The sequence below is a fragment of the Mirounga leonina genome, unplaced genomic scaffold (assembly GCF_011800145.1).
Source record: "Mirounga leonina isolate KUSES-001 unplaced genomic scaffold, KU_Mleo_1.0 Mir_175, whole genome shotgun sequence".
In the NCBI taxonomy this organism is placed as follows: domain Eukaryota; kingdom Metazoa; phylum Chordata; class Mammalia; order Carnivora; family Phocidae; genus Mirounga; species Mirounga leonina.
In genome coordinates this window covers 27,085,125-27,111,553 of record NW_023270453.1, presented here as the reverse complement: position 1 = coordinate 27,111,553, position 26,429 = coordinate 27,085,125, and the positions used below count along the sequence as shown (strand labels likewise).

Here is a 26,429-nt window from a genome sequence, read left to right as displayed (position 1 = left end):
TGGGGTCATCTGTATTTTGAAATTCAAATTTTTATGGGAGGGGCGGGGAATTGTCTTTTTCAGAAAGGTATTTCAGTGGAAACACTGATTATTTAACACCCTCAGCAGGGTCTGGGACAGCACTCTGAAATCAAACACATAAATACCCCTGTAGCAAAATATATGAATATTTACACTAAGTGGGATAAAGAAAGTCTATAAATAGCCACCCATCATTTCAGGTCAAGATTGCTTCCCAAATGAGTTTTGGTGCCAAACTCCGCCCCCCAAAAAACCTTGATTTACAGAGCTTTTTGGAATTTAAAATTACAGATAAGGGATGGTAGGCTCAGAGTACCCAATATTAGGGTTTTGTAAGAACAAATTGAGGAAATATACCTATATGCATTTAGCACAACACCTGGCTCATGGCAAATACTCAATAACTGTTCCTGTCATTCTTTTCTAATACTTTCATTGCAATATCAGCTTTGTGTTGATCTAGTGTTCTCTTCCACGGGCTGTGAACCTACAGGTCAGTGGCTATAACTACAACTTTTGTGTCCTGGGGATCCAGAGCAGTGTCTGATGTGGAATATGTTAGCAGTGAATGAATAACTAAATTAACAAATGCATGGGGAGATGGATGGGGCTCTTTTCACACCATCTTCCATCTAGGAAAATATCTGACAGATCCATTATCTGTAATACCTAGATGAGATGGGAATTACTTGCCCCAGTATGGAGAATGATCCAGCCATGTATCATCAAAGGGCACACCTTTTGGACAGATATCTACAGCGAGGGGTGCAAGTCTGAACTTGCAACCTACAGCCAAGGGCTCATTGGACCTAAATGCTAAACAAACAGACTAATCACTTACAAAGCCAGTGTTTTCTTATGTCGCTTGGGATGGTGCAGCTGTGGTCCATGGCTTGGATTAGTCATGTCGGTAACTTCTGGATTCAAGACCGACTGACAATTGACTTGTCAGGCTTTCTTTGTTCTGAGATCAGACAGCTCATCGATCATTCAAGGTATTGTTGAACATTTAGAAGTAAATAAAGAGGTTCCAGAGGAACATACATTGTTTCTTTTTATCCAAAGAGTCTGAGATTGAGATCCATACCAAGGGAAAGAAGTAATGTTTATATAATACACTTGGTAACATTACTCTTTTCTTCTTCTCTTCTGTTTCTCACTACCCATGAAACTATCCAAACTGTTCAGTTCAATTCCACATGGCCATTCTGGAATTCTTTACATGGCTAGAAGGAGAAACTATCCACCTTGCTATATATTCAACAAGTTTAGACATGAGATGATGGGTTCAGGAGATCCAATATGGTAGTCATTCTGGCTTTCCTAAAGGATGGCAGGTGGGGATCAGCGGTAACTTCTGGAAACAAGACGCTGATGAGTAACAGCCCTAGAATTAGTAGAAAACAACTCCACTCTCTGTTTTTGTTTTTGTTTTTTTTTCCAGACAACATGATGCTTCCTTAAAGCCTGTTATGATGTCTGGTCAATTATTTGTTTTTTCTTCAACCGAGCGGACCAAAACAGGGCAATGCTAGTATGAATAAAAAAGTGGCACTTGAAAGAATTATGAAACGGAAGTTCTTCTGCCACAGAATTGTTGGCTCTTGAGGTGGGAAAGACCTTGGGAGGAATCTCAAACTCTGATCCAACAACCCTGTCAAGTGGCCACGACAGCTCTGTTTGCATATCTCCAGTCACAGGGAACTTACTACCGATGATGGAGTATACACACTATTTTGGATCACTTTAATGCCTTGCTGATGACATTATTAAGGTGTGGGTGGCACCTTACACCCCTATAGGAATATAGGAAAGTACCTGCAACTCTTGAAGAGTTGGTAAAAAAAAATACAAGGTCAAGGAATTGGTAAGCAAGCCGATACAACCTGCTGGGATACAGCACAGCTGGTGTCAGAAGCCTCAGCTGGAAGGTGAGTGTGAGTGTGTGTGTGTGTGTGTGTGTGTGTTACAATTTTTCTCCCTTTGAGCTGCATGTCCTCCCCTTGCAAATGTTACTGCAGTGGGGTGATTTGAGTTTCTTGATGCCAACGGGTAAATAACATAGGCTCTCTCAGCAAACCAGAAATGAAGCTAGGTCTCTTTCTAGCCATCGCGTTTCAGTGTGTTCTGGGGGAGTGGGAGAGGAAGAAGTTGAATACGTCACAGCAGCTGGTCTAGAGGCTCCTCGCTGCACTGCTCTCCTGACTTATGGGTGACTAGTTACCAGAAGTGTCACTTGGGGAAACAAAGTATGATAGGGCTGAGATTTGCAAGTAAAATCACTTGTTCCTTCCAAAAATAACTGGATATGTTTCTCAAACACTCTTCAAAGGAGGAAGAAATAGGACCTCCCCAATTTCTCAGTTGCCCTGTGCGTCTCCTCATCTATCACTGGGGTAATACGTCCAGAGTGGCATTTCGTAATGACAGCAACATTCCAGCAAATCGATAGTTATTTAATTCCCAACAAGCTCTCAAGTCCATTAAGCCTGATTACATTCACCCATTTCAGTGGGTGCCACTATTTTTCCTACACCGGCACTTAATCTATAACAGGAACTTATGAGAACTTTCAAAAGCAATTTCAGCATCAATCAGCATAGGGTGAAGGGCACGATTTGCTTGTAATTATTTATCGGACAGGGCGGCAGAGGGTCTGACAAAACTCCAACAGCCGACCTTCACCCCAAGTTTCCAACAGAAGCAAAAGGCGTTCCAGTTTGCCATGGAGTCCTGCTTCAGACTCCATGTGCACCCCATGGGCCTGCTTACGCCAGGAAAGATGGAACAATTTCCATGTTGTGAAAGGACCATTCTTCAGACGGTCCACTTATTTCTCACACACCATATAGGAGTTTCCAAACTGAGCAATGGCCATAAATCTAGGATGACAGAATGTTTTGTTAGTATGTAAAATCGCCCCTGCATGTCTCAAATCACCAAAGTTCTTACAGTTCACAAGCACCATTTGGAAAAGGGGGAAAAATGTGTTTGCCCAGAACCCTCCCCCAGAAATTTCAATTAACAAGCTAGGGTATTGCAGAATTTTAAAATATAGTTGGGGAGGCAGGAATAAAGGTGAAAGGGCAGTGAACACAAAAGACATTTAGCTTTCCTTTCCTGTAGAAACAGGATTGTAATAGATTTATTACAAAGGGATGGCTGTTCTCAAACAAATAACAAACAAACAACAACCACTTAACCATCTGGGTTTCCCACGATGTTCAGGCTCTGTCACTGACTCAGTGTTAGCTTTCCACAAACTTCAGACACACACCCAGAAGCCAATGCTTGTTTAAAAAGACAAACTTATGGTAAGGTAAAAAAAAAAAAAAAAAAATCCCAAGCATCTTATTGGTAGATGATTCTCCCTGCACAGAATTAATAGCCTTAAAGTAAAACCATCGCGCATTTCAATCCTCCACTTTCTTGTCATCATTAAGGAGTAAACAGCTGGTAAGGGATTCCTAGAATAATCTCTGAACTTCATAAATTAACCATCAACAGAGTGTTCCTTTTTGCCTCAATGCCACCCCTCAACCCAGGTTGGGGTGGGGGGGGGCTCCGATGAAAACAGACAATCCACATGAAGGCAAACATATGAATTAATGCATATTTCATACTCCTTTTATTTTCTGGGTTAAAGCTCTTAACCAAGTCACCTCATGATAAGTTACTTTGCCTCATGATCTGCTCTGGGAGACTGAGTCCCTCAGAAAGCTGGGAAGGAGAGCAAATCCTTTGCCCCGTGGTCAACCTCCTGAAGCAAAGGCATGAATGTTAAACAGCACCCAGATCAATACAAGCAAATATAGCTCAACTACACCATTTATTCAGCCATGAGAGATGTCAATAGCCAGATTAGGGTGATCCATCTTTTTGATTTCCTACTGTCTTCCCACTGACTACACGAGGGCTTTTTCCTGTATTAAAAGTGTTTGCTTTCTCAACCATAAAAATTCCAATTATTACTCCGAGCGCTCTGGAGTTAAGTTGCTTGCTGGCAGTGGCCTTGAATTACCTGGATCAGTCCGGGGAAGTAGGGGGCTGCTGGAACAATCATAGGCACGCCATAGGGATGCAGGAGGACTCCTTGAGAAGGCAACATGCTTTACGTGAAGGTATTATTCCCTCTGAAGCTCAACACATCAATGGAGAGTTAGGGGAAAATCTATAGACCCAACTTCTTCCGAACTACAAAGCTGAGAGCCAAATCGCTTCTGTCAGGAGCCAAGCGCTCATCAACGCGGAGAGGGGAAAGAAAGAAAATCCGCATCAGCAACTCTTAATGTGAAAGTTTTCTTCCCAGACGACGAAGAGACACAGCAGCTGCAGAGTTGAAGCTACCAAAATGGAAGGTGCTATTTTGGGAACGGCTTGCCTAACATGACTAACCAAATACTCTTCATTAATTTAGTTCTCAGAGAGAGTGAGAGAGAGACCAAATGACAGAGAGAGAGGTAGTCAGGCTATAGGATTTGGGCTCTTCCTAATGAACTGGGGCAAAAGGCAAGGGACAGAGTCTGCATGGGATTTTTAGCGAGAAAAACTGAGAATGTAAATTGATACAATTATCAGTTGCCACTTAAAACTCAAGTAGGTTAATGTGGGCAGCCTGTGGTACTGATCAAAAGAAGCTAAGGTGATAGTTTGTGCTTCTTTCTCTCTCTCTCTGGTTTTAATTTTAAAGGGGCAATCTGTGCAAATAATACAATAATCACACCAGCTAACATTTGCAGAGTGCTATGCACAGAGAATGAACTAAGTTATTTACATGGGTCATGTCATTTATTCTCACAACTTTCTGAACTATTTACTATCAGTTCCAGGCAACACACAGGAAAGGGGGCTCACACTAGTTGAATTGTTTGCTCACAGTCAGAGTCTCTGAGCCTTGGTTTCCTCATTTGGAAAATTGAGTGATAACAAACCCTACCTCATAGGGTTGTATGACAAAGTCCCTGCCATCATACCCTGTGTACAATACTATATAGGCTATTAGCCATTCGTATCTCGTGTTTCCTGTTTTCCTGGCGGTCAGTATGGACACATCTCTGGCTTCAGATCAAAGGTGCAGACACATTCAAACCGTCACTCATAGCAGGAAGGCATGTGGGCCGGTTGAGAGCTCCCCAATTTTGAGAGCAAGGATGTGAAACAGACAAAGCAAGTCCGCTCAGCTAGCGCTGAAGGTCCAGGGATCATTGGAAATCACCTTCAAACCGAACATCCGCTTGCCACATTCCACCTCTAACTCTAAGCAGGACACAGGATATAGATTTTGCAGAAACTCGGAGAGCTTCAGACACCACAAAACATATTCAACTATTGGCTTTTTCTAAATCCAAATGTCAATCCCTCCACTTTTAGATAGCCAAGGTGTTTTTACACTACACTAATTTTAGTTGCTTGATTTAGCTGCATAATTACATTTCTAGATAACGACAGTGGGCGGCGTTTGGCAGAGAATTCAATTATTTAAGGCTGAATTTTGGCCATCTTGACAAGGTTTCTCTGTAATTGATTCTTGTGTATCAAAGTGGCCACACTGTTACAATTCAGAAAGCTCCAGTAACAGCTGCAAGTTGACCCCTCTTACTTAACAGCCTGATACTGTTTCTAACTTTAGCTTTTGACTATGACTTTCAACACCGCGCTTCTGAGAAGTTACCAGGGAGGACAGAGGCATCTCCATGAGACAGCTTCCGGGGATGGGAGAGCTATTCATTACTCTGGTAAGGGCTGGGTCAGATTGGATTATATCTCTTCAGTGTTACAAAATGGAAAGACCATTGGAGGGGGAGGCAGGAAATAATTCGATCACTAAGGCCAGGAACTTACACATTTAGATGCTTAGTTTCCTAAACTACAACAGAGGTAACAATATCCACTTACTCATTACCAAGACTGTTCCAAAGAGCGAAATTCTGGGAGTGTTGGGGAAACTGCACAGTTACATAAATACGAAGGATCATTGTATTCATTACTGTATATATTGTTTTGGCTAAAGAACCTGATGAGTTCAGAGAGAAATCAGAAATGCATTATATATGGGGCATATAAATACATAGCTATACCCTTTGCCGAGGGCATTTTCTTTTTTCTTTTAAAGAACTCCATGATACAGAAGTTTTTGCTGGTCCTGAGTAATGAGCATCCATTTCCTCCTTTCTCTTAAGATAAGGGCTAACTGTTTTGTGACCCTTTTCATTTTGACTGCCAGGAAGCTCAAAGCCAAATAAGAAGTTCAACTCTGTCCATTGTGTTGGCCTTTACTGCCTGCATATTTGTGTTCTTGTCTCCCTGTCCTCACCACCTCCAGTCCTAACTACTGCTATTCACATTGTCTCTGATTCTGATTGTATATTCACATATTACTGTCATGTATCATCCGTAGTAGTTATATTTTTGGAACTGTACAAATTGAATATATCCTTGTTCCAAACCCACCTCAAAAACATCATGAAATAATAAAACATAAAATTTAATGACAACCATTAAACAAAACCTCTTATTCCAAAAACAGGTTCTGTTTTTCCAAATAAGAAGCACCTAGTATTACTAGACAATAATTCTTTCTTCTTAAATCCACTTCCTCTGCTAAAAGGCAGACACCGCCTTCTGCTCATTCCTCCTCACCACTGGATAGTGTGCATGACTCATGATAAATGATGGCTATCCAACGTCTAGTGTGTGGTATTAAATTCATGGGTTTTTTTGCAGGAACTTTGAAAATGTAGAATAAAAGAATAAAGTAGAGAACAGAGGAAACAGTGGTGAGGAGTCACAGGTAGGCCTCAGAAACATAGAAATCAAGCGAAGGGCCATGCACCAATATTTGCTATGGTCATCCCAGACAGGATGACAAACTTGATTCTATAAATGGGCAGATGATAAATAGCTCAGGTGTTGAGGACCTTAGCTCTCTGCTGTAACCACTCAAAGCCGCTACTGACATATGAAAGCAGTTACAATACAGAAACAAACACTGAAATTTGAATTTCCTATAATTTTCACCTGCCATGAGATCTTCCTTTGATTTTTTTCCCTTCTTGAAAAAGTATAAAAATTATTCTAAGCTTAAGGGTCATAAAAATGGGTAATGGGCTAGGTTTGGCTCACAAACCACGGTTTGTTGACCCCTAATTGAGAGCATGTATTTTAATTAAAGCTCTGAAAGTCAGACTTTAATACAATAGCAAATACATCCTCCTTTTTGGTTGCCCTCAGCTTCTCCACGTACTTCTTGATTTTCCTGTCACTTCCTTGGTGCTAGTTCTGTCGATCTTCCCTGAGTTAGGGATTTCCATTAGGAGATTTTTTTTATCTTAGCCAGGCTTTGATAGTTCAATCTTACCTCCCTCTCCGGAAAAATAAAAAACAAATAGAAAACAAATAAGCAATAAACCCCACCTTCCATCTTCTTTCCCCACCTTCCATGATGACACTCTGTTCTTGGAGACTGCCTTCTCTTTCCCCTTCCTTAGATTAAAGTGGTTCCTCTGTCGAGGTCAGACACCGCATCTCCTTCCCACATCCGAGAGCAAACATGAGGATTACGCTGATTGCCACCAGCCTTTGTGAGTGGCAGCCACCCAAAGTTTAAACACTCATGTAGGAGAAGGAAAGAGAAAAGTAAGACAAGTGTTGGCTGGAGGTTGGGAGAGGACAGCACTTGGAGAAGACCAATTGCTGCCATATGGATTCTGTTGGTCAACAGAGCCAACTGTAGCCTCATGGACCAAATTCAGTCTGAGGAGGAAGATGAAGGAGAGGAGGAGGAGAATGTTGATGATGACGACGGTGATGGTTTGTATGCATTGTGTAAAAGAGAGGTGATATTTTTAAATTGAAGCGTCTCATGTAAAATTTAGATATATAGTATCTCTTGAAAGCCTGGAAGATCTAGAAACTTTGGGCTACATTTCCTTGTACCAACAATCCCTGAAGTCTGGAAAGGATCTGCCTCCTCCATAGCTCAGGAGAATCAGACTCTGTGAGACTATCTCCACTATTCTTTATCTGCTTCCTGAAAAGAAGCCAAATGTCAGTTGCCACTCGTTGACCAGTGAAACAGAACAAAATAAAAACCATAAAACAGAGTGTTTCTCTGACAATATTAATTGCATTCCCTATCTTTTGGACATTGACAGTGTTTATCTGACCATACAGATCTATGCAGAATATTGAACCACTCATCCCATACCATTTCCAGGCCAAGTTGGGGAAGAGACAGTTTCCTACAGTATTCAAGGCCCTTCATGATAGTCCTCACCTTTAGTTTTCCAGATTCATTCTCTAATACACACTGCCCTTCCTTCTACAAATCACTTTTTTTCCTCTGCAAATCAGTCTGGCAAGTTGCCTTTTCCATACATTTTTATAGATCCAAGCCTCTGTACAAGCTGGCCTGCTATTCAGAACTATTCGTTCTTCCATCCTTCTTTCCTTCCTTCCTTCCTTCCTTCCTTCCTTCCTTCCTTCCTTCCAATTCAAACTTGCTGGCCTAATCAAATGTTACATCTTCTGCAAAGCCTTCCCCATGACAGCAGGCAGGATGAGCTATACCATCACCTTTGTTCTAGCATCACCTTAGCAAGGTATAAGAATTCTGTGAAGTGTGACTATTCCTCTGGAAGGTAGACTGGCTCAGATGAAGAAGCCTGCCAGTCCTTCTTGTTCAACCAAGGACTCTGAAGTGGTGACTAGACAAACAAAGTCTCCGAGAATGACTGGCTGAACGGCTGCTTTGGGAACACATGAGTCAAACAGAGGGGCGCAGGGGTCTCTGGACAACTGAGGGCTACCTGTGTCTCTAAATTTGTCTCAAGTGGCCCGGGGGTATCCTGGCATAGTAGCAAAAGCCTGAGTCTCAAAGTTGGAGAGGCTGGGGGTTGGGATGTTGGATCTGACCTAGGATAAGATCCTCAGTCCTGAGCCCTAGTCTCCTTGGGGGTGAAGTGACCCAACCTCTGTAGGTCCTCACAGGCAGGCTGCTGCCGAGAAATGACTGGTTGTGCATGTGTGTTCCTGGCACTTGGAAGGTGTTCACAAAGGTCTGATGTGTTTTTATTTTTTATTTTTTTCCTCAGACGGTCTTTAGTGTACCTGTGTGAAATTGTTCCCTAGTCATCTCTGTGCTATGTCAAGTTTGCCTTCTCTGCGCCCCACCAGTACCCACACTGATGTCTCTTTGGAGCCTTCTTTCTGCCCCCCACATGGCCGCTTGTTGAGGACACCCCTCCTTCACAAACAGCCAAGTGTGGGCTCCTCAGGCAGCCTCCCCACCTTCTCCAGCACTCACAACCTACCCGTCTAAGCCCCCAAAAGACCAGCAGTGATTTGTCTCAGGACGGTAAAGACCTGGCTGGTGACCACATCCAGGTAAGATCCATTTTATCTTTTCTATCTCATCCTCAATCATTTTGTTTTCCTGTCTTTCTCATAGGACTGGGCTTAGAGCAGATGCTCAGTAAGCACTTGAGAATCACCTGTGGTGTCCACAGGGTGAGATGGAGGTTCAGAGAGGTTATGTCATTTGTCTGAGTTTAAACTGCAAAATGTGTGCTTTGTTAGTTACCAAGAGCCAGTTTTCCCTTCCACATGCCCCTAGTATCTGCTAGATCAAGAGTTCCCACTCTAGGGTAACAACTTGAACCCACATTGATAAACTCCACTCACCACCAGGCATGTATTCAAACCCCATCCAATGCAGGTGAGAACAGCATGGACCTCAAAGGCAAATTCCATGAGATGCTACATAATGTTTATGGTCCTGACACTGGGGACAGACAGAGGAGTTCCCACCAGAGGGGACACTGAAACCATCGAGCTGATTACCAGGGAGGCAAGATCTTCCACAGGAAAAGCTTCCACAGACTGTGGGTAGGATGTACTAAGCCATAGACCAGATGTTCCTCAAGTTATAGCCACTTCATTTGTATCCTCAACTGGGAAAGTGACATCCTGGGAAGAGAAGCTATATCCCCAACCCCTCTTATGGACTGGTTTGGATTAATATGTGTAAATGAATTGATGCATGGAAAGTTCGCACAAGAATGACAAGTGCCTCCTAAGCATTACATCTCACCAAGACACTACTAGTCCCTCACAGTCTGACACTTCTTGCCACCACTGGCTTCCCTCTTGCAAAAGCACCAGCTCATAGTAGTTAAGAGCTCACACTGAGCCATACTGCCCATATGAAAAGCCTAGTTTCTACCAACTGCTAGCTGTGTCTTCTTGTGTAAATTACCTAACCTCTCTGGGCCCCAGATTCATTATCTGTAAAATAAGAATATCATTAATAACCATAACTCATAGGTGGTCTGGAGATTTGAAAAAGAATAACATGCAGACATGTTTAGCTGAGGGACTGGCTCATAGCAGACACTCATTTAATGGGTGCTCATAGCTGTTGCAGTGGAAACAGCATTAGCAACAGCTGGTCTGGAGGATCAAACCAGCTCAAATCAGACCTCCCCCAAACCAGGAGTTATAAAAATCCTTTCTCCCTCAACCTCTAATAGTTAAATAAAATAGTGCTCAAAAAAGTAACCTGCAATGTGCCTTCTTGTGTAAGAGCTTATCTCCTTCTTCCATGATTCTAACCAAAAATTAAGACACAGGAGCTAACAAGGATGTCTGTGTGGCTTCTATACATAGAAGATATAGTGTTGAAACCAAAATATGAGAATTTCAATTTCAAGTGAGGGTTTATGGGGATGATGAAGATAGTGCCTTTGAATCTGGGACACTGGGTCACCCTATTACCTCCAAAAATGGTTATGCAGATGCACAAAGAAAATTCCAGTAGGTCTTATAAGTGAGGAGGCTGCTGATTATCATTAGAAACTCGAACCCCCAGTGGTAGAGGTAGTACCGTGCTCCTCTTGGTTCATTAAGCGCTTCTTGACCTGATTCTCCTCTGAAAGCCAGACTGACTGGCTGAATGAGCAAATCTAAGAATATCAACCCCACACATCATCTCTGCTGAGATCAACAATGCTTCAGGAACCGACCCCTGACCTGTCTTGGGATGAATGGCAACTGGGTTTGAGAATCTGTTGACCTTGCTTGAGGCAAACAAATGCTCCCTGGGGACTCTCAGAGTGGGGGATGATTATCAGCTGTTCCTCTGGAATTTGCTTTGTGCCCTCCCTATATCTTCTGCGTCTGTGCTGCAGGTCCCTGCAGGAGCTGGGCACAGAGACACTCCAAATAGCACAATCTCCAGAACTCATAACTGGGCCTTTCTGCCCACACCCCATGCACATACTCTACTCCCTGTGAACTGGCTGAAACATCTGAGTTCAATGTGCATCCTTCTCTCTTTGGGTGACTAAGCACCTGGACTTTCATCTCCCAGTATGCTCTGCATAATAGAAGCTTCAGGAGATGCTTCATTGTAAAAAGAATCCCATGACCAAAGAAGTAGGAGAAATTCAGGTTGTTGTCTCTCCCTCTTGGGGATTTGTGATGCCTATTAGCATAGTAAAGCACCTGAGATGTCCTACAAGGAAAAAGAATAGAAACCTGCTTGACCTTGTTTGATCCAGATAGTCCCAAACTTATTTGATGACCAACTGACCATCTGTCCATCAATCCATCATCCACCCACCAGCCAGTCATCCATCCATCCATCCATCCACCTTGCTATGTGATATCTGGCTACTGAAAATTAACTGTGTCTCAATCATGTGCAAAGTTCTTTACTCCTTCTCCTTTTTCCCCTCCTACTTCTTCATCTTCTTCTTCATCATCATCACCACAGTTCTACCATTTGAACAAATATTCAATGCTTACTTTGTGCCAGGCACTGCACCAGTGTCATCATATGTGTTCCCTGTTTATCCTCTCTACAGCCCTATGATATAGATCCTGTTAGATTTCTTACATTAGAGACAAGAAAACTGAGGCACTGAGAGGTGAAGTGAATGACAAAGGAAATATAGCTGGTAAACGAGGAGCTGTACCTTGAACGGGGGCTGCAGAGCCCTGGGTGCTAATTACTTGGTGAAGCCCTTTTCTGGCATGTGACCCGATGTAAATATTCTAAGAAATGCTGGCCAGTATGCAACTCAAGCTGAGTGGCCTCCTTATCTCCTTTACCCTCAACACCTCACTCGATCTCAACCTCTCCAGTAGCCACTGGAGGCAAAGACACAAGCAAAGCCAATACAGAGAGCTGGATGACACCTCGAGGCTTGGGGCAAGACTAGCCTCCCCCTCCTCCAAGAGTTCAGGGAGTGGGGAAATCCCCCCCTCCCCCGCAAGCAGAGGAGGTTCAAGGCCCACGGAAGTGGGCTGGTCACGTGGGAACACCAGCAAAAAGCGAGAGCATGGGTGGGGAAGGAGAAAAGGGTGATCCAGGAGAAGGCGTGCTGAAGAGATTATCCTGCCACCTTCCTTTGTGATGCTGAAGCACCATCTCAACCTCTAGGGTTGTCTTAGCCTGGGCTCTTTCCCATACTAATGCCTCTTCTGAGGAGAAGTGGTGTTTCTTAACTCATATTTTGATGCATGGACTACTATGAGAATTTTGCCTTCATTCCAGAAAACTGCACATAATTCACAAAATTTTCCATATCATTACAGGGGATTGATGGCCCCTCTGAAATTCAACTGGGGTCCCTCGAGGAGCCTCTGGATCTCTATCAGATTTTTACATATATGGCCAATATGTGCAGTGCTTTTGCTAAAGGAAAGGCATGGATGGAGTCAGCATCCTTTAAGTCGGGCTCATGGTGACAGTTCAGGTGACTGTTCTCACGTGGAATCATGTTGACCTGCTTATCCCAGCACCGTGACTTTGAGGATATCTACCTGCCGCTCAGAGGACTCTCACCACAACTTGACAGGGATGAGGTTTTCAGAAAGGCAAGAAGGTCAAACAACTTGGGAAAGTGCTAAGGCATTCCATAATGTAAAACCAAGTCAGACAGTATAGAATCTAAACACACACCCTAGCTCTCCCGCCCAGTAATGAGCAATACTCCCAAGCTGGGGTCTGGCTTCTCTCTGATGAAGCCCTTTCCCCTCCAGCTCCAGGCTAGGAAACAAATGCTATCAACCCAATGAGCGGGTGGAAGGCATAGTAGGGCTCCCACCAAACCAGCGCTGGGGGAGAATGTAGGTAGGAAATACGTGCTTGCATTTTCAGAGACTCTGCAATCTGCTCTTAGAGACAAGACAGAGATAGGAGGGACCCAGAGCCAAGCTGTGCCAAGCCGTGCAGCTGAGCATCTGTGAGGATGAGCCAAGGGGCTGACCACTGCAAATGGTTTCTTCACGATGTCATGGCCAGGCAGCTGGTGGCAAGAGAGAGCCTCTGACAGGTGGGCTTCTCAACTTCCCGGATTAGCAGTGCCCTTCTGGGACACTCTAGGGACATCAAAAGAGGAACCACCCTAAGTGACCTCATTTCCTTCCTGATAGATATTACAATCTATCTTTAAATATTTTTCAACAAACCATATATACCACTTACTATTTGCTAGATACTTTCTCACCACTTTATGTATTAACTCATTTAATCTTCATAGCAGTTTTATAAGGAAAGTCCTGTTATTATCCCTGTGTTACTGATAGGGAAGCTGAGGCACAGGGAGGTTAAGTCACTTGGTCAAGATCACACAGCTTGTGAGTGGTGAATCTGGCTCCAGACTATGCATATATTAGTCAATTTGAGATCAGCTGAAATATATATATATATATGTATATATGTATGTATATATGTATATATTTTGGCTAATCTCAAACTGACTAACAAAAAAAAGCTTTTTTTTAAAAAATTATAATAGCAATGTATCCTATTGGCTAAGAACTCAAGATACTGGGGCCACACCAAACTTAGGTTCAAATTCTGGATCTGAAAATTCCTGGCTCTATCGCCCTAGGCAAATTATTTAACTCTCTGAATCTCAATTCACTCACAAATTCAGTGATTTATTTAATAAAACTTTCCTTATAGGGTTGCTGTGGAGAGTACTCTAAATCACGCAGCAATGTGCTAAAAATATTCCTTAGGCTTGGGTCCACTTTTATGAGCTTCACTCATGGTGGTTGTATTTTAGCACGAACATCTCTGTTTACATGAATGCCAGGCATTTAAGTGACTGCTCACTTCTTGCTTGCTGGTTGACCCCAAACATTCCAGTTTCATTAATCAATAAATCCCCATATTTGCTTAAGCTAGTTTGAGTTGGGTTTCTATCCCTTGCAACTAAGAGATTCTGGACTAATTCAGTAGTGACGGTAAGAATAGTAGACACACACATGAATAAGATATATTTTGCTTATTTTTTTAAACAAACACTTTTATGGACCTTTCTGAATGCCAAATGCTATCGTAAGCACCTCACAGACTAACTCTTTTAATCTTGTAACAATTCTCTGACATTGGTACTCATAACTGCCCCATTCTAGAGATGAGGAAGCGTAACACAGAGAGTTTACATCATTCCTGGCTAGTTGGGTGGGAGGGCCACAGCTAAAGCCATGCCTGCCTGCTTCCAAATCCTATTTTCTTTCCTCTGCATGCTTTGCATGACCAAGGAGGTTGATGTACTTGCTAACTAATGAATCCTGGAAATCTACAGAGGAGCGGGCACCAATACTCAGGTGCCCGCATCATACACATTGCGTCCATGCTGAAACCTCCACTAAATGAGCCCTAGGAAAAACTGCATGGGTTGTTAACTAGAATTCCAAAATATCTTTCCAGAGAAATCCCACTGCTGTGGAGCCATTCCAACACACACTGCACAATCTCCAAATCTATTCAGACCCAGAAATAAGAAACGTCAACCTAAAATCAACCGACCACACAGTGCACATCTCTTCTTTTCAAATAATGTTTGGTGGAGAAATCTGTTTCCCCTTTCTACAAATGCTTCTAAACTTACCAGACCGGTTGGTTTTTAGGTACTCGTTTTTCTGCACCCCCACCTATGACAGATCTGAACTCAACAAGTCAGCATTCCATAAAGTATTTACTGTGTTCATTTGCATCTCCCCCAAGAATACTGGATAGAGTGCAGTGTGGAAATTCACCCATTCCAGGGTGGCTGTTTGTTTTAGGATTACCACCCAGACCTCACTTCCTTGGAGACTCCCAGGCTGGCCTCAAAGATGAATGCTCTTTTTAGGACCAGAATAGAACAAAGGGACAAAAGGGAACTGAAGGATTTAAAATTAGGATAAAAAAGGAAAAAGAAAAAAAAAAAAACCCAACTTGGCACTGGAGTGGCCTTCCTTACCCGCTTAAACTTACCAATGATGCCCGACTTTTAGTGTGGCTTATCCCCATATGTTCCCACACTCCCACTGGGACCTAACATTTGCAGGCGCTATTTATCATTCTGGCTAGTGGTGTGCTCATCTGCCTACCTCGCTAAGCAGCCCTTGTTGTTATTTTTATAATTACTGGGAGTCTTTTTCATGTTGCACTCTGCCAGAGCTCCAGCTTACCACACACCTGTTATACTCGGGACACATGGAGAGAAGGGGGTGGGTCTGGCAGTGGAGGAAAGGGGAAGACAGCCTTCCCGCTCACTACGAAAAGCAAAATCAAGAATAAAGACGCAGACCAGAAGCCACTAGGTACCTCTTTTTTTTTTTTTTTTTTTTTAAGCCTGTACTCTGTGCCAGTTTGTTATTTAATAAACATTCTCTGCTCCTGGGACTTTGTTTATCAGAACAAATGCTGTACCACTTTCTTTCTTTCTTTTTTTTACAAATGTCAGCTTACTTAGTCATCATAATGACCAACACTGTATATCATCATCCCCATTCTACAGATGAGAAAACTGAAACAGAGACAAGTTAAGTACCTTGCCATTGGGCTCACAGATGGCAAGTGGCAGATTTGGACCGCACTGCATTCTAATCAACATCCCTGCCATGCACAGACGTCATCCTCACCACAGCCAGCATGCCTCCTTCTCCACCTCTGCCAGGACCTTCACCACCACTACCAGTGTAAAAGTATTGACTGAGCCTTCTGTTTGCTGGGCGCTTTGCGGAGTGCTCTGCAGATTGTCTCATGCCGTATTCACAACAACCCTATGTTACTGATCCTGTTATTACCTCTACTTCACAAATGTGGAAACTAAGCTTCAGAGAAGCGAAGAAATCTGTCCCTGCACCTGGTCAGAGGTCCGCAAGATTCGTGATGTGTTTAAGATCCACAGCCAGTTTTGCCTGACACCTGTGAGAATGCATTTAACTCCTGCGCTCCCTTTTCAGGAGATGGCAGGTGGAGGCATTGCCCACCGGGCATTTCGTCAAACTGGCTCCCTGCTCCTCACCCACCATATTGGAAGCTTGTTGCTAGGATGTGAGGACCACCCCGTGGAGCTGGGATACGACTTTGCATGTGGTAACTCTGCTACCAAACAATGTGTAAGACCAACTGCTGAGATTCTGAGCTCTGGCCAAGTAACATCCGGGAGCTTTGGCCTGACATCTGCTGAAGCTGGCCTGTAATTCTCTTTGGTGAAGCCCCATGCACCCCAGGTCAGTCTCTTCTGAGACATCACCATCCTCACCAAAGCCCTCAGATGTCCCCTCCAGTGTGTTCCATTTGTTCTCCTTTGACTGAACACCAGCTCTGGGGGAATGAAGGGGTGTCACAAAGAATATCAGGCTTGTTTTTCAAAACTTTCACTCCTGTCCATCTCTTCTGTCAACTCTCAGACCAGGTGACCGTCATCACGTACCGGAATTATTACTGTGGCCTCCTACCTGCTTTCAATCTTGTCCCCCTCTAGTCTATTCTCCACAGAGCAGCCACACTGGTGTTTTCAAAGGCTAAGCTCAATCATATCTGTCCTCTGCTTAGAGTTCTTAGTGTTATTTCTCCTCCCTTTTAATTTCTTTTGGAGTAAAATCCAACCTTCCCCCCATCAGTGCTTCTAAGCCCCTGTGGTTTCTTTCTGGCCCCTCTCTGCCTCTTTCCCTTCTCCCATGGTGCTCCAGGTTCGCTGGCCTCTGCTCAGGTCACTGAGAACACCGAGCCGTGGTACGGCCGGCATACATACCCTCCGCCTCAGTATGCCCGCTCTCTGCCACTCCAACCCCTGCCTCTTCCCAGCTTCCTCATCTCAGCTTTAATGTCACTTCCTCACAGACAGTCCTCTTCATCCTTGAATGCAACCCCCACTATTTTCTGCGGACCCAACTTTTTTTTTTTTTCTTTCAGAGCACTTACCACAACTTGCGATACAAATTTGTATGGGGATTGCCTGCTTATTACCTGCCTTCCCCAGAAACCTGTAAGCTCCATGAAGGAAAATGAAGTTGGTTTCCTTGTCTCTGTACCCTCAGTGACTAACTCAATTTCTGAGGCAGGAGCAGAGGCTAAATAAATATTTGTTGAATGAATGAGCAAGTGAATTAATTATTAACCAATTACTTAAGTGAGGGGATGAGGTCTGATTTAATCATTAGGGATGTCACACGCTTTGCTATAGACAACTCGATACGTCTTTCATAAATAGATCATGAAGTATGAGAAACATTCTATAAATGGTTAAAAACATAGCATTTCTCTCCTCCCATAGAATCAAATAAACTCTCAAAAGTCTGTCTTATGTGTAAGCCTCTAGTTGTCTTATGTAATATAGTAATTGCTGGCTTGAATTAAAGACATCATTATTTTGGAGAGTTGCTCTTTTTCCGATATAGAAAGTGAAGGATCCATCCCTCATATTAACACATCATCTCCTTGGCATGCTACATGACTAAGGAGGAAATGTGATTTTATTTTTTGAGAAATTGATATTTTTCACAAAGCCAAGAGGAACTATCAGAATAAAGGGATGTTTATTTGGGTGAATCACCAGCTTTGCACAAATCCCAAGTGCTAATTGCATAATGGGTCTTTACAAAATGCCATAATATGGGTTCGGCTGGTTTCTCTGTTTTCAGTTTGAAAAATAGATTGTTTAATAACCCATCAAAGCTATATGTAAACCAAGTAAACAATAGAGCAGATGTTGACTGTTGTCTTGTGCCTCGTAGACATAATTAAAGACAATGAGACACTCACAGAGTCCTATAAGAGAGGACAAAGGCAAACACAAAAATCAGTACAATATAAATGTAAAGTGCATTTGCTGGACACCTGCTTTCTTAGTCCAAAATGCTGTCTCATATTTCTTGTGATGAAAACATTTTGTAACGTTCTTTATTTACTTATATAAATATGTACCTCCTGTCCTCTACTTTTCAGGAAGGCAGGACTTTTATAAAACCTAGTCTTTTCAACTGAGTATTTGCCTCAATTTCATTACTGCTAAGACCCTAGACAGTATCCAGAAACGTTCCTAATTTTTTCATAAGCATAAATGTGAATAAGAACGAGTTAGCCAAAACTTTCACATTTATAAAAGAAAATTCAAGCCCCGGTTTGGGTGTGGGTCAGTTGGGGCTCTATTCACTAAGTCTCAGCAGTCACTCATACATTTTTTTAAGGAATTCCACCAAATTGACATATTTATTTCCTGAAAGCTTCACATATCTTTTTTTAAAGTCAGGCACATTTCCTAAAATCATGATTTCACCTTTAAAAAAATAATAATCCTATTGGATAGAATACTTAAAGTATCATTCCAATTTCTAAATATTCTTTTTCCCTCAAACTCCTACTCAGATTTCTGTTAGGTTTTCAGTTCTTAGTTCTACAGGGGGAAAAAAAATGTAAGCACACACAAAATGTAAAGCATGATATAATTAGGAGAACACAAGCACAATCAAAAAGAAAAAAAAAAAAACCAGGGCTTTTCTCTGCAGATATCTTTAAAGAGGCATTGAACATTCAATATACCATTTGATTATATCATTTTTTCTTTCTAATTAGGAAAAAAAAACAAAACTGAGGTTAAAATCAGTTTTCTGTGGCTTACTAGACAGGAGAAACTTTCCTAGATCCAGAATCTTCAATTCCAAAAACAAATGTCTTCACTCATTTTCAAAACAAAGCAGAATTCTTTTTCTGTGAATAACTGAAGTTTTTTTTGTTTTTTTTTGTTTTTTTTTAAGCCTCGAAAATCCTATTGTTTAAAGAACACCTGAATTTCCTACTGATTTGTAGCAAATAGTGGTCCTGCCTCTGATACCTCCTGGCTCCCTTGTCTGTTGTTTTTGATGATATAGAAGGAAGGGGGATTCTAATGTGATCTTGCATCTCTTTATGCTAATAAAATGGTGTCAGCCCATTTTCACTGACAACACCATAAAGCATAAACACCAAATGGGAAACAAATAGGGCCCTGATAACACTGTGAAACGGACCAATCAACCCTGAAGCACCTAAGATAGATGGCACCCCTCCTTCATTCATTCTTTATAGAAAGGCAGTGAAAATGTCCCTAGATGAATCTGATTACACACACACACACATGCATGCATGCACACATGCACGCACATGCACACATGATCTCTGAAGCTCAGGAAGGTTGTAAAGCACTAAATTCTTTTGACTTACGGAGCAGCCTGCACTGCATTGAGCAGAACAGCATGGCAAGCCGGGACCCCGCTCCCAGAATTCCTTTATTAACACGACCAGGCCCCGCAAGTGAACAAAAGCAGTGGTGCGGGGTATATAAATCATTAATACGGTGCCGGGCAGTGACCGCATTTCCTGTGTTAGTTGGAGAGCTCCTCAGCACAACGGGGATTTGGGGATTGGAAGTGGCTGCAGAGAAATGCACTCCATCATTCTCGGAGCCGAACATTCCCATCAGCCCTGAGCTCTCTCCTCTCACCTTCCTTTCCCAAGTCTGAAAGCCTCCGTGTGTGGTGCAATTTATTCAACAATATTCCTAATGACTTAAAACTAAAATCATGAAAAGCTTCAAAGTTGAAAGACTGCCCGACTCTTTCCCCTTTTGACAAGTTTTGCCTTTCAAAGAAAAGAGCCAGGAGGACGCTGTCAAGTGCACAGGTCTGGCCACAGGGATGGCTGAGCAGAGGCCGGGGTAGATCGCAAGGAGCCAGCGGCCTGCAAGGCCCGGGAAGTCTGCAGGGCCAGGATCACGTGATAGGTGTCCTTTCAGGGGCCAGACTGAATTAATGCTCTTCCCCCTTCAGATCTGCATCTAAAAAACGAAATGATTCGCATTGACTCCCTAGAGCCCTTTTGTGGGCGATTAAATGAGGTAATCCATGTAAAAGTGCTTAGTAGTGCGCTTGTCACATTGCACTCCATAAAAGTTATTGATTATTTCATTATTTTAATTATTTTATCATCATCATCATCGGAAGGGTGGCTGGATTCTCTCTGGTTACCTAAAATGGGCTTCCACACAGCATCTCCTGTTGCTTACAGAGGAGCCTCACTTTTTGAATGGAACCAAAAGCAGACTTAAAAAGAAAGAAAAGAAAAAGACTGTTCTCAAGAATCCTGAGTCACATGTTCTAAATGGAGACCCCCAGTGGAAGGTTCTGCCATTGCACCATGAAGGAAAGAATTTCTCCACTCAAGCCTTCCTAGTTTAACTTCTCATTGCAAATGAGTAGGGGGGAAAGGAGGGGTGGGGGTCAGGGTGGGGGTCGGGGGAGAAAGAAAGAAAAAAAAAAAGCATAGTTTTATACAGATTATTGGGATGAAAGAGCCTGTCAGAGGGTTTAGGTAGAGACAACAGATCCAAAGCAAAGTCACTTGCAAGAGGCACCTTTGCATTACTAGAAATTCTAGGAGTGGCCCAGAGGAAGGCAGATTGAAAACTAGGAGTCCCACACCTTCCTCTTTTACTTCAGAATAAAGGGGACGAGTGATCAGACGGCAGTGGGACATACACTCCTTCTCACCGGAAAGATCCAGGGTCTGAAAATGCATGCGCCACCGGGACAGGGCCATCCTGAGCCTGGGGCGTTCATCCGGGTGCCAGAGCCCAGCACCCCATACCTTCAGCACCCAGAAGGACTGTAGCAGGCCGCCACCATACTGAAGCTTATGGGAACAAACTTCAGCGTGCGCCCAAGTCCCCTGCATCCCAGAATAATGACATTCTGAGTGGAAATAAATGAAGCCCCTGCAGTGTGATTCTGTCAGCTTTTGAAAGTAAATAACTTTGCTAGTGACAAGAGCAAGACAATTTTTATTTTCCCTCCTCCTGTCACAGAGCATTAATTGAGCTGTGTAGCCACATTACATCCAGCACCAGCAGCAGGACTGACAGTTGACAGGAGGAGGAGGGAGAAGTCACCCAGAACAGGCAGGAGGGACCAAAGAGCCCAAGGGAGACGCCCAGACTCCACGTGTCTGTTGCCTTTGGTAGGCCATGGGTGCACCGATCATGTGGGTTGGGGAGAAATGGAAAATAAAAATGTATATTCAGCTTCGATGAACAGACGCTACTTTTCTTTAACACAATCATTCATTCACTCATTCATTTCTTTAACAAACATCTAGTGGCTTCTCCCTGTGTTCAGGCACTGTGCTATGTTTCAAAATCGGTATCGTCCTTAATCTTACAAAGAACAGTATGAAATGGTTATTCCTAGCCTCGTTTTTCCGAAGACGCAACTAAAGCCCCAAATCAAGTAAAGCAACTTGCCCTTTGCTCAATCCACGTGGATCAGCTAATTGAATAACACAGTTGGGATTAAGCCCTCAGCTCATGACTTCTATCCTATATACACTCCAGAGACGCCAATATTTAAACCATGCTTTGGCGGGAGCTGACACCACTTGGTTGTAAAAGGATGTAGGTTTCTCCTCTGAATTTTGCAAGACCCTTGAGATGGACAATTGGATATGTCCAAAAATAGGAAACATGGACCTTGCCGTTCATTCTGTTTATAGCTGCTGATATTGGTTGTTGTTAATGGAAGACTCCTCTTGCCGGGGGAGAGATCGCTCAGCTCTCGGCCCTTACCCTTGCACGAGAGCAGACTCGCCCCGTGCCTGGATTCAGGCAGAGCAAGAGAGCCCAGCGACTGAAAGGAAGAGCAGGGATGTCTGCTGTTGTTTTTGATAAGGGGAATCTAGTCCTCGCGGTGAATCCTGGGCAAACATCAAACACCAAAAAAGAAAAGGCTCATTAAGACTAAACCTTTTGTGCATTTACTCATCAGTACTGGGAAATCTGAGGCACTTAAATCCTATAGCTGTCTGTACTTTGTTCCAGAGCTGCAAAGGGTTCGGGGGGGCGGGGGGAGTCCTTACATCCCTGGGAACACACACTAACCTGAACGCTTTTCACCCTGGCTCCAATTCCTAATTTTGATTCTGTGTGTGTTTAAAAGCAACATAACGACCAGGATCAAAATAGGCTGAGGCTGCTCTCACCTAGAGCCTGGTCAAGAGTTAGAGACCACCACACCCCCTGCTCAACCCCATCACCTCAAAGGCCCCTGCACGCTGTCGATGTTAAACACGTGGTCATTCCCCTTTACCTTGTACCATGACAGTTGCCCTGCCAGAGGGGAGCAGGCGACACAAAGCAGATAACTGGAGTCTTGCTTTTTGCAAATGGGTCAGGGGAGGAATGAGCAATTCCAGACCAGACGTGACAGGGGATTCCTAGGGAATCCAATGGACCAAGCCAGTGTTTCCCCAAGCGCGGTCCTACACTGATAGTTCACAAGATGGCCCGTGGATGAGCCACTTCACGGCCCTGCCATGAGGACAGAGGCCTTTGCTTACTAAGAAAATCTAAAGGCACAGATGGCCCCTAATAGTTCGACGAACACGGGATGGGTGAATGAACGTGTGAATGAATAAATATTTCAAAGGACATCGGAAAAAAATAATATCCCAGCTGTGATTCTATGCCATTTATTTATTCATCTATTTCTTCACATTTAGTTTGGCCAGGTCTACTTTTAGGTTCAACATATAAGTTAATTTTAAAAATATTTAAGTGGATAATATGACTTTGTTGATCTGTGGATGAGTGGATTGGTAAAAATTTGGAAGGGAACGCTTAAATGCCAGAAATCTGAGAAACCCTGGACTAGGTTTATTATTTTCAGTGTTAAGAAGCCCACTGTTGTAAGCATTTCGATGAGGTTTTATCAATAGGCCTCTCAGCGTTCCATCAAAACCCTCTCTCCACCTCTGACCCACAAAGGTGTTTCCAAATGTTCCATGGGTTTCCCCACAACTCCGGAGTGGTTTCCTCTTATCTCGTCAGAAGGCATTCACATCCATCCTTTCTCCTTCCCACCCACCTCATTTCAATATGGCCCCAGAGGATGACAGAAAGCCTGCGCTCTATTCACAGAGGCTGCCACACTAGCACACGACCTGCTTGCACCACGAACGGCCTCCCTACGCCTCTTGGCTCACACATGGTCTTTTGCTCCTGAGGCTTCTGCACCTGCCCTTCCCCATCCCTGAAACACCCTTTCAATTCACCACCCGCCTAACGCTCTCTTACCTTCCTCTCAGGAGAATCATCACCTCCTTCCAGAGACCCCCACTGGCCCACCCATCAGAAAAATGCAACAGTCAACACCACCCCCTGTGTTTTACCCATCACCCTGTTTGTTTCCCGCACAGCACCCTCCAGAGTCTGAAAATGCCCTCTTGGTTCACCTAACTTTTATATCATCTATTCTTCTTCCAGGGGAACGCCTGTTCCATGGTGGCAGGGACCTTTCCTAACTGATTTGCTGCAGTGTTCTCAATGCCTGGCAAAAATGTTTTGCATGGCCAAATGAAAGAATGAATGAAGGGACTGAATGTGTCATCCTACATAACTGTGGAAAGCAGTGGCAATCACTGCCTCCCCTTGCTTATAAGGTTCCAGCAAGTCCAAACGTACACATGCATTCATTCATCCTCCCTTTATTTTTGCAACCAACAACGACTATGCATTAGGCTTACTCTAGGCATTGCGGGTAGAGGGACAGAAATGGAGAAGTCTCTGCCATCATGCTGCTTACAGTCTAACAGGTCAGAGAAAGCATAGCAAAAATGCTCTCTAAGTGTCTGGTGCCAAACAAATGCAAGAAATGTCAATTAACGAGAGAGGAATTAGAAGTGGGATCCTAAGCAATAGAGAGTAGCCATCTGCTTTTTCTCAGCCAGGACCAATGAATCAGGGCCACCATATATGCCAGGAAGATCAGAAACAGCAGGGAAACCCCTTTCCCCCCAAACCCTGCCAGGAACCCGAAAGTTCCACCCAGAGAAGTTCTTTCCTACCCCTATGCCAGGCCCAGGGATTGGGTTTGGGGATCGTTCGGCCAGTCCCTTCTCTGAGTTTCTCGCCCGCAGGGGTGGCCTACAGGTCCGCTGCTCATTTCTCCAGCTTGCTTGCACTCAGGATGGTTGAAGGGCCAGGGCGGGGGTCCTCCTGAGCCATTGTGCCTGCGAGCTGACCCTGTCTGACACAGCCTCTCTCAACGGGGCCAGCGCATCAGCAGACAGCCACGGGCCAGTGCTCAGCCGGGCAAAGTTCTCGCGGGGAGCTCCCGGAAATAGGAAACTTTATTGATGAATGGAACTTTCTTTGCTTTCCCTAATTGAATTAAACAGCACACTGGGACACCTCTCCTCGTCCCTTAAAAAGGTCTCTGCAGATGGGGCAATTACGCCCACGCTTTGTCAGCTCTGCCTCATTCACGGGATGACATCTCCGGCGCATCACCCAGCCCCCTTAGGCACCGACGCACCCACCTGATTTTGTTTACAATGCTGCAATTTCTTTCTCTTCCAGAAGACTATTATTTGCCTGACAAACTACACTGTTTTTACCCGGCCACTATGAATAAACAAGCATTATGTTTCCTCTGGGGGCAGACGGTCTGGTTAAATGAATCAGAAAACCCTAAAAAAGATTGTCTACCCTCAGTCCATCAGCTACCGGACAATTACTCAAGGGCCAGCTGTAGGGAGAACAGATGGCGCGTGAGCTCTCATAGCTTGGGCTTCCTCCGCTCGGGCAAAGGCAGAAAAGCAGCGTTTGTACGGTCTCACGCGGAAAGCGCCGCGAAATGGCAGGCAGAGCTGCCGAATGGCGCAGGACTCGGGTCTGCGGGCTAGCAGATGCTTACAGTTTCCACTAGCGAATGTCGGATTAAATAATCTTAAGGCAGAGGCGGCCCGAGTAACCCTGGGGCCAACACCGCCCCCCCCCTCCCCGGCGCCCGTAGGTTCCCCGAAATGGGAGAAGCACAGGAGGAAAGCCAGCCGGCCCACCTGAGATGCGGGCCTTGCCAGGCTAATGAGAGCCCCCACAGGTCAGGCCTTCTCCCCTTTGTGGGAAAAATCAGGGCAATCAGGAGGATTGGTTACCTTGCCAAATTATGACATAGGATCTCTCCGGAAAGAGACATAAGGTCCTGTGTTCTACCAGTCACCCAGGCCTAGAAGTGTGCTCATTCTGGCCACTTAAATTCCTTAAACAATTCAGACATGAAGATAATCTATCCTAATTCTTTTCTGCGTTATTGACACTATTGACTGGCCCCAATCCACAGCACAATCTAATAAATCAACAAGGGATTAAGCCAAGAAGAAAGAAGGTGATAAAATGCCATTTGGCCCTCTATAAATCATCAGACAGAGCAGCGCAAGGTAAGTAACTGGAATGATAATTGAACTTTTCCACACAGCCATAATTGTTATGGCCCACCTAACGCTTCCCAAATTGATAACCGTGGCTGGAGAAGGGGGTCGTCCCCCCTTCTCCAGCCTTACTCCCAGAGCCCACCTTCCCTGTGATTCTGCTCTGAGAACCACTTTCTAATTAAAGACAGAAAGGGTTGATATGCAGGTTTCAGTTCAATTGCTTTCGATCTGAAGATGTCCACAGTGAGCAATGGCTTCATTTACCAGGAATTACCCTTTGTACAAACCACTTCACTATTTAAAACAAACCACATGGATCATCATTAAGTGGGAAAAATTACCAATCTTCAGATATTGACAGTGGCATAACCCACTTTAAAGGCCCTTTTTCCCCCGCTTTTAATGTGGATTTTAAGCATTTGACTTGTTTTTAAATTTAGGTTGATAAAAAAGATTCTGAGTGAATAAGATTTGACAGATGAGAAGCTTTCTTTGAACAGGACTGGGAGACACTGACGGTGGTGTAGAAATAGGGAAAACTAAGTTAATATGTTACTTATCCTCTTTCAGGGAGTTAGAACTCAGTGTGAATCACAGCTCTGGAGGAGATCTGACACGCACCATGCATCAGAAAACAAACCTCATCCGCTCTGTCCATAGCCTTGCCATACCCTACCATGTGATGGACGCTCTTTGGTGTGGCTCCCTGTGACTTAGGATGGGAAAGCATCTCTAGAATTCTGTGGGGTATGTGTGTGTGTGTGTGTGTGTGTGTGGTTGTTTTCTGTTTCTCTGTGAAAACCAAAACACATTCTTTTTTGACCTAGCTTGTAGAAACCCCCCATATTTGGAATCTGTATTCAGAATTTCCCCTCAAAGC

The 26,429-nt window shown here is 43.8% G+C and overlaps 1 protein-coding gene and 1 long non-coding RNA gene across 14 annotated transcripts in view; one reads left to right on the top strand and one right to left on the bottom strand.

The window, feature by feature from the left end:
- RBFOX1 (RNA binding fox-1 homolog 1) overlaps window positions 1-4,154 on the bottom strand; it is a 334,649-nt gene extending 330,495 nt beyond the window's left edge. For 4 of the 5 annotated variants that reach the window (XM_035022228.1, XM_035022232.1, XM_035022226.1 and 1 more), the window contains exon 1: window positions 4,043-4,154. In XM_035022228.1, the coding sequence (XP_034878119.1) occupies window positions 4,043-4,129 (87 nt within the window). In that variant the 5' untranslated portion in view covers window positions 4,130-4,154. The remainder of the gene's footprint in view (window positions 1-4,042) is intronic. The other variant, XM_035022229.1, reaches the window with a different exon arrangement.
- On the top strand, window positions 1,564-17,610 carry LOC118021811. Of its 9 annotated transcripts, none has more exons than XR_004682279.1 (7): window positions 4,293-4,379; window positions 5,651-5,756; window positions 6,745-6,811; window positions 9,114-9,405; window positions 12,619-12,779; window positions 13,206-13,358; window positions 15,822-17,610. It is a non-coding gene; the product is annotated as an uncharacterized LOC118021811 (long non-coding RNA). The 9 variants fall into 9 exon arrangements; XR_004682286.1 differs by having other exon boundaries at window positions 15,768-17,610; XR_004682280.1 differs by having other exon boundaries at window positions 13,184-13,358.
- The last annotated feature ends 8,819 nt before the right edge of the window (window positions 17,611-26,429 follow it).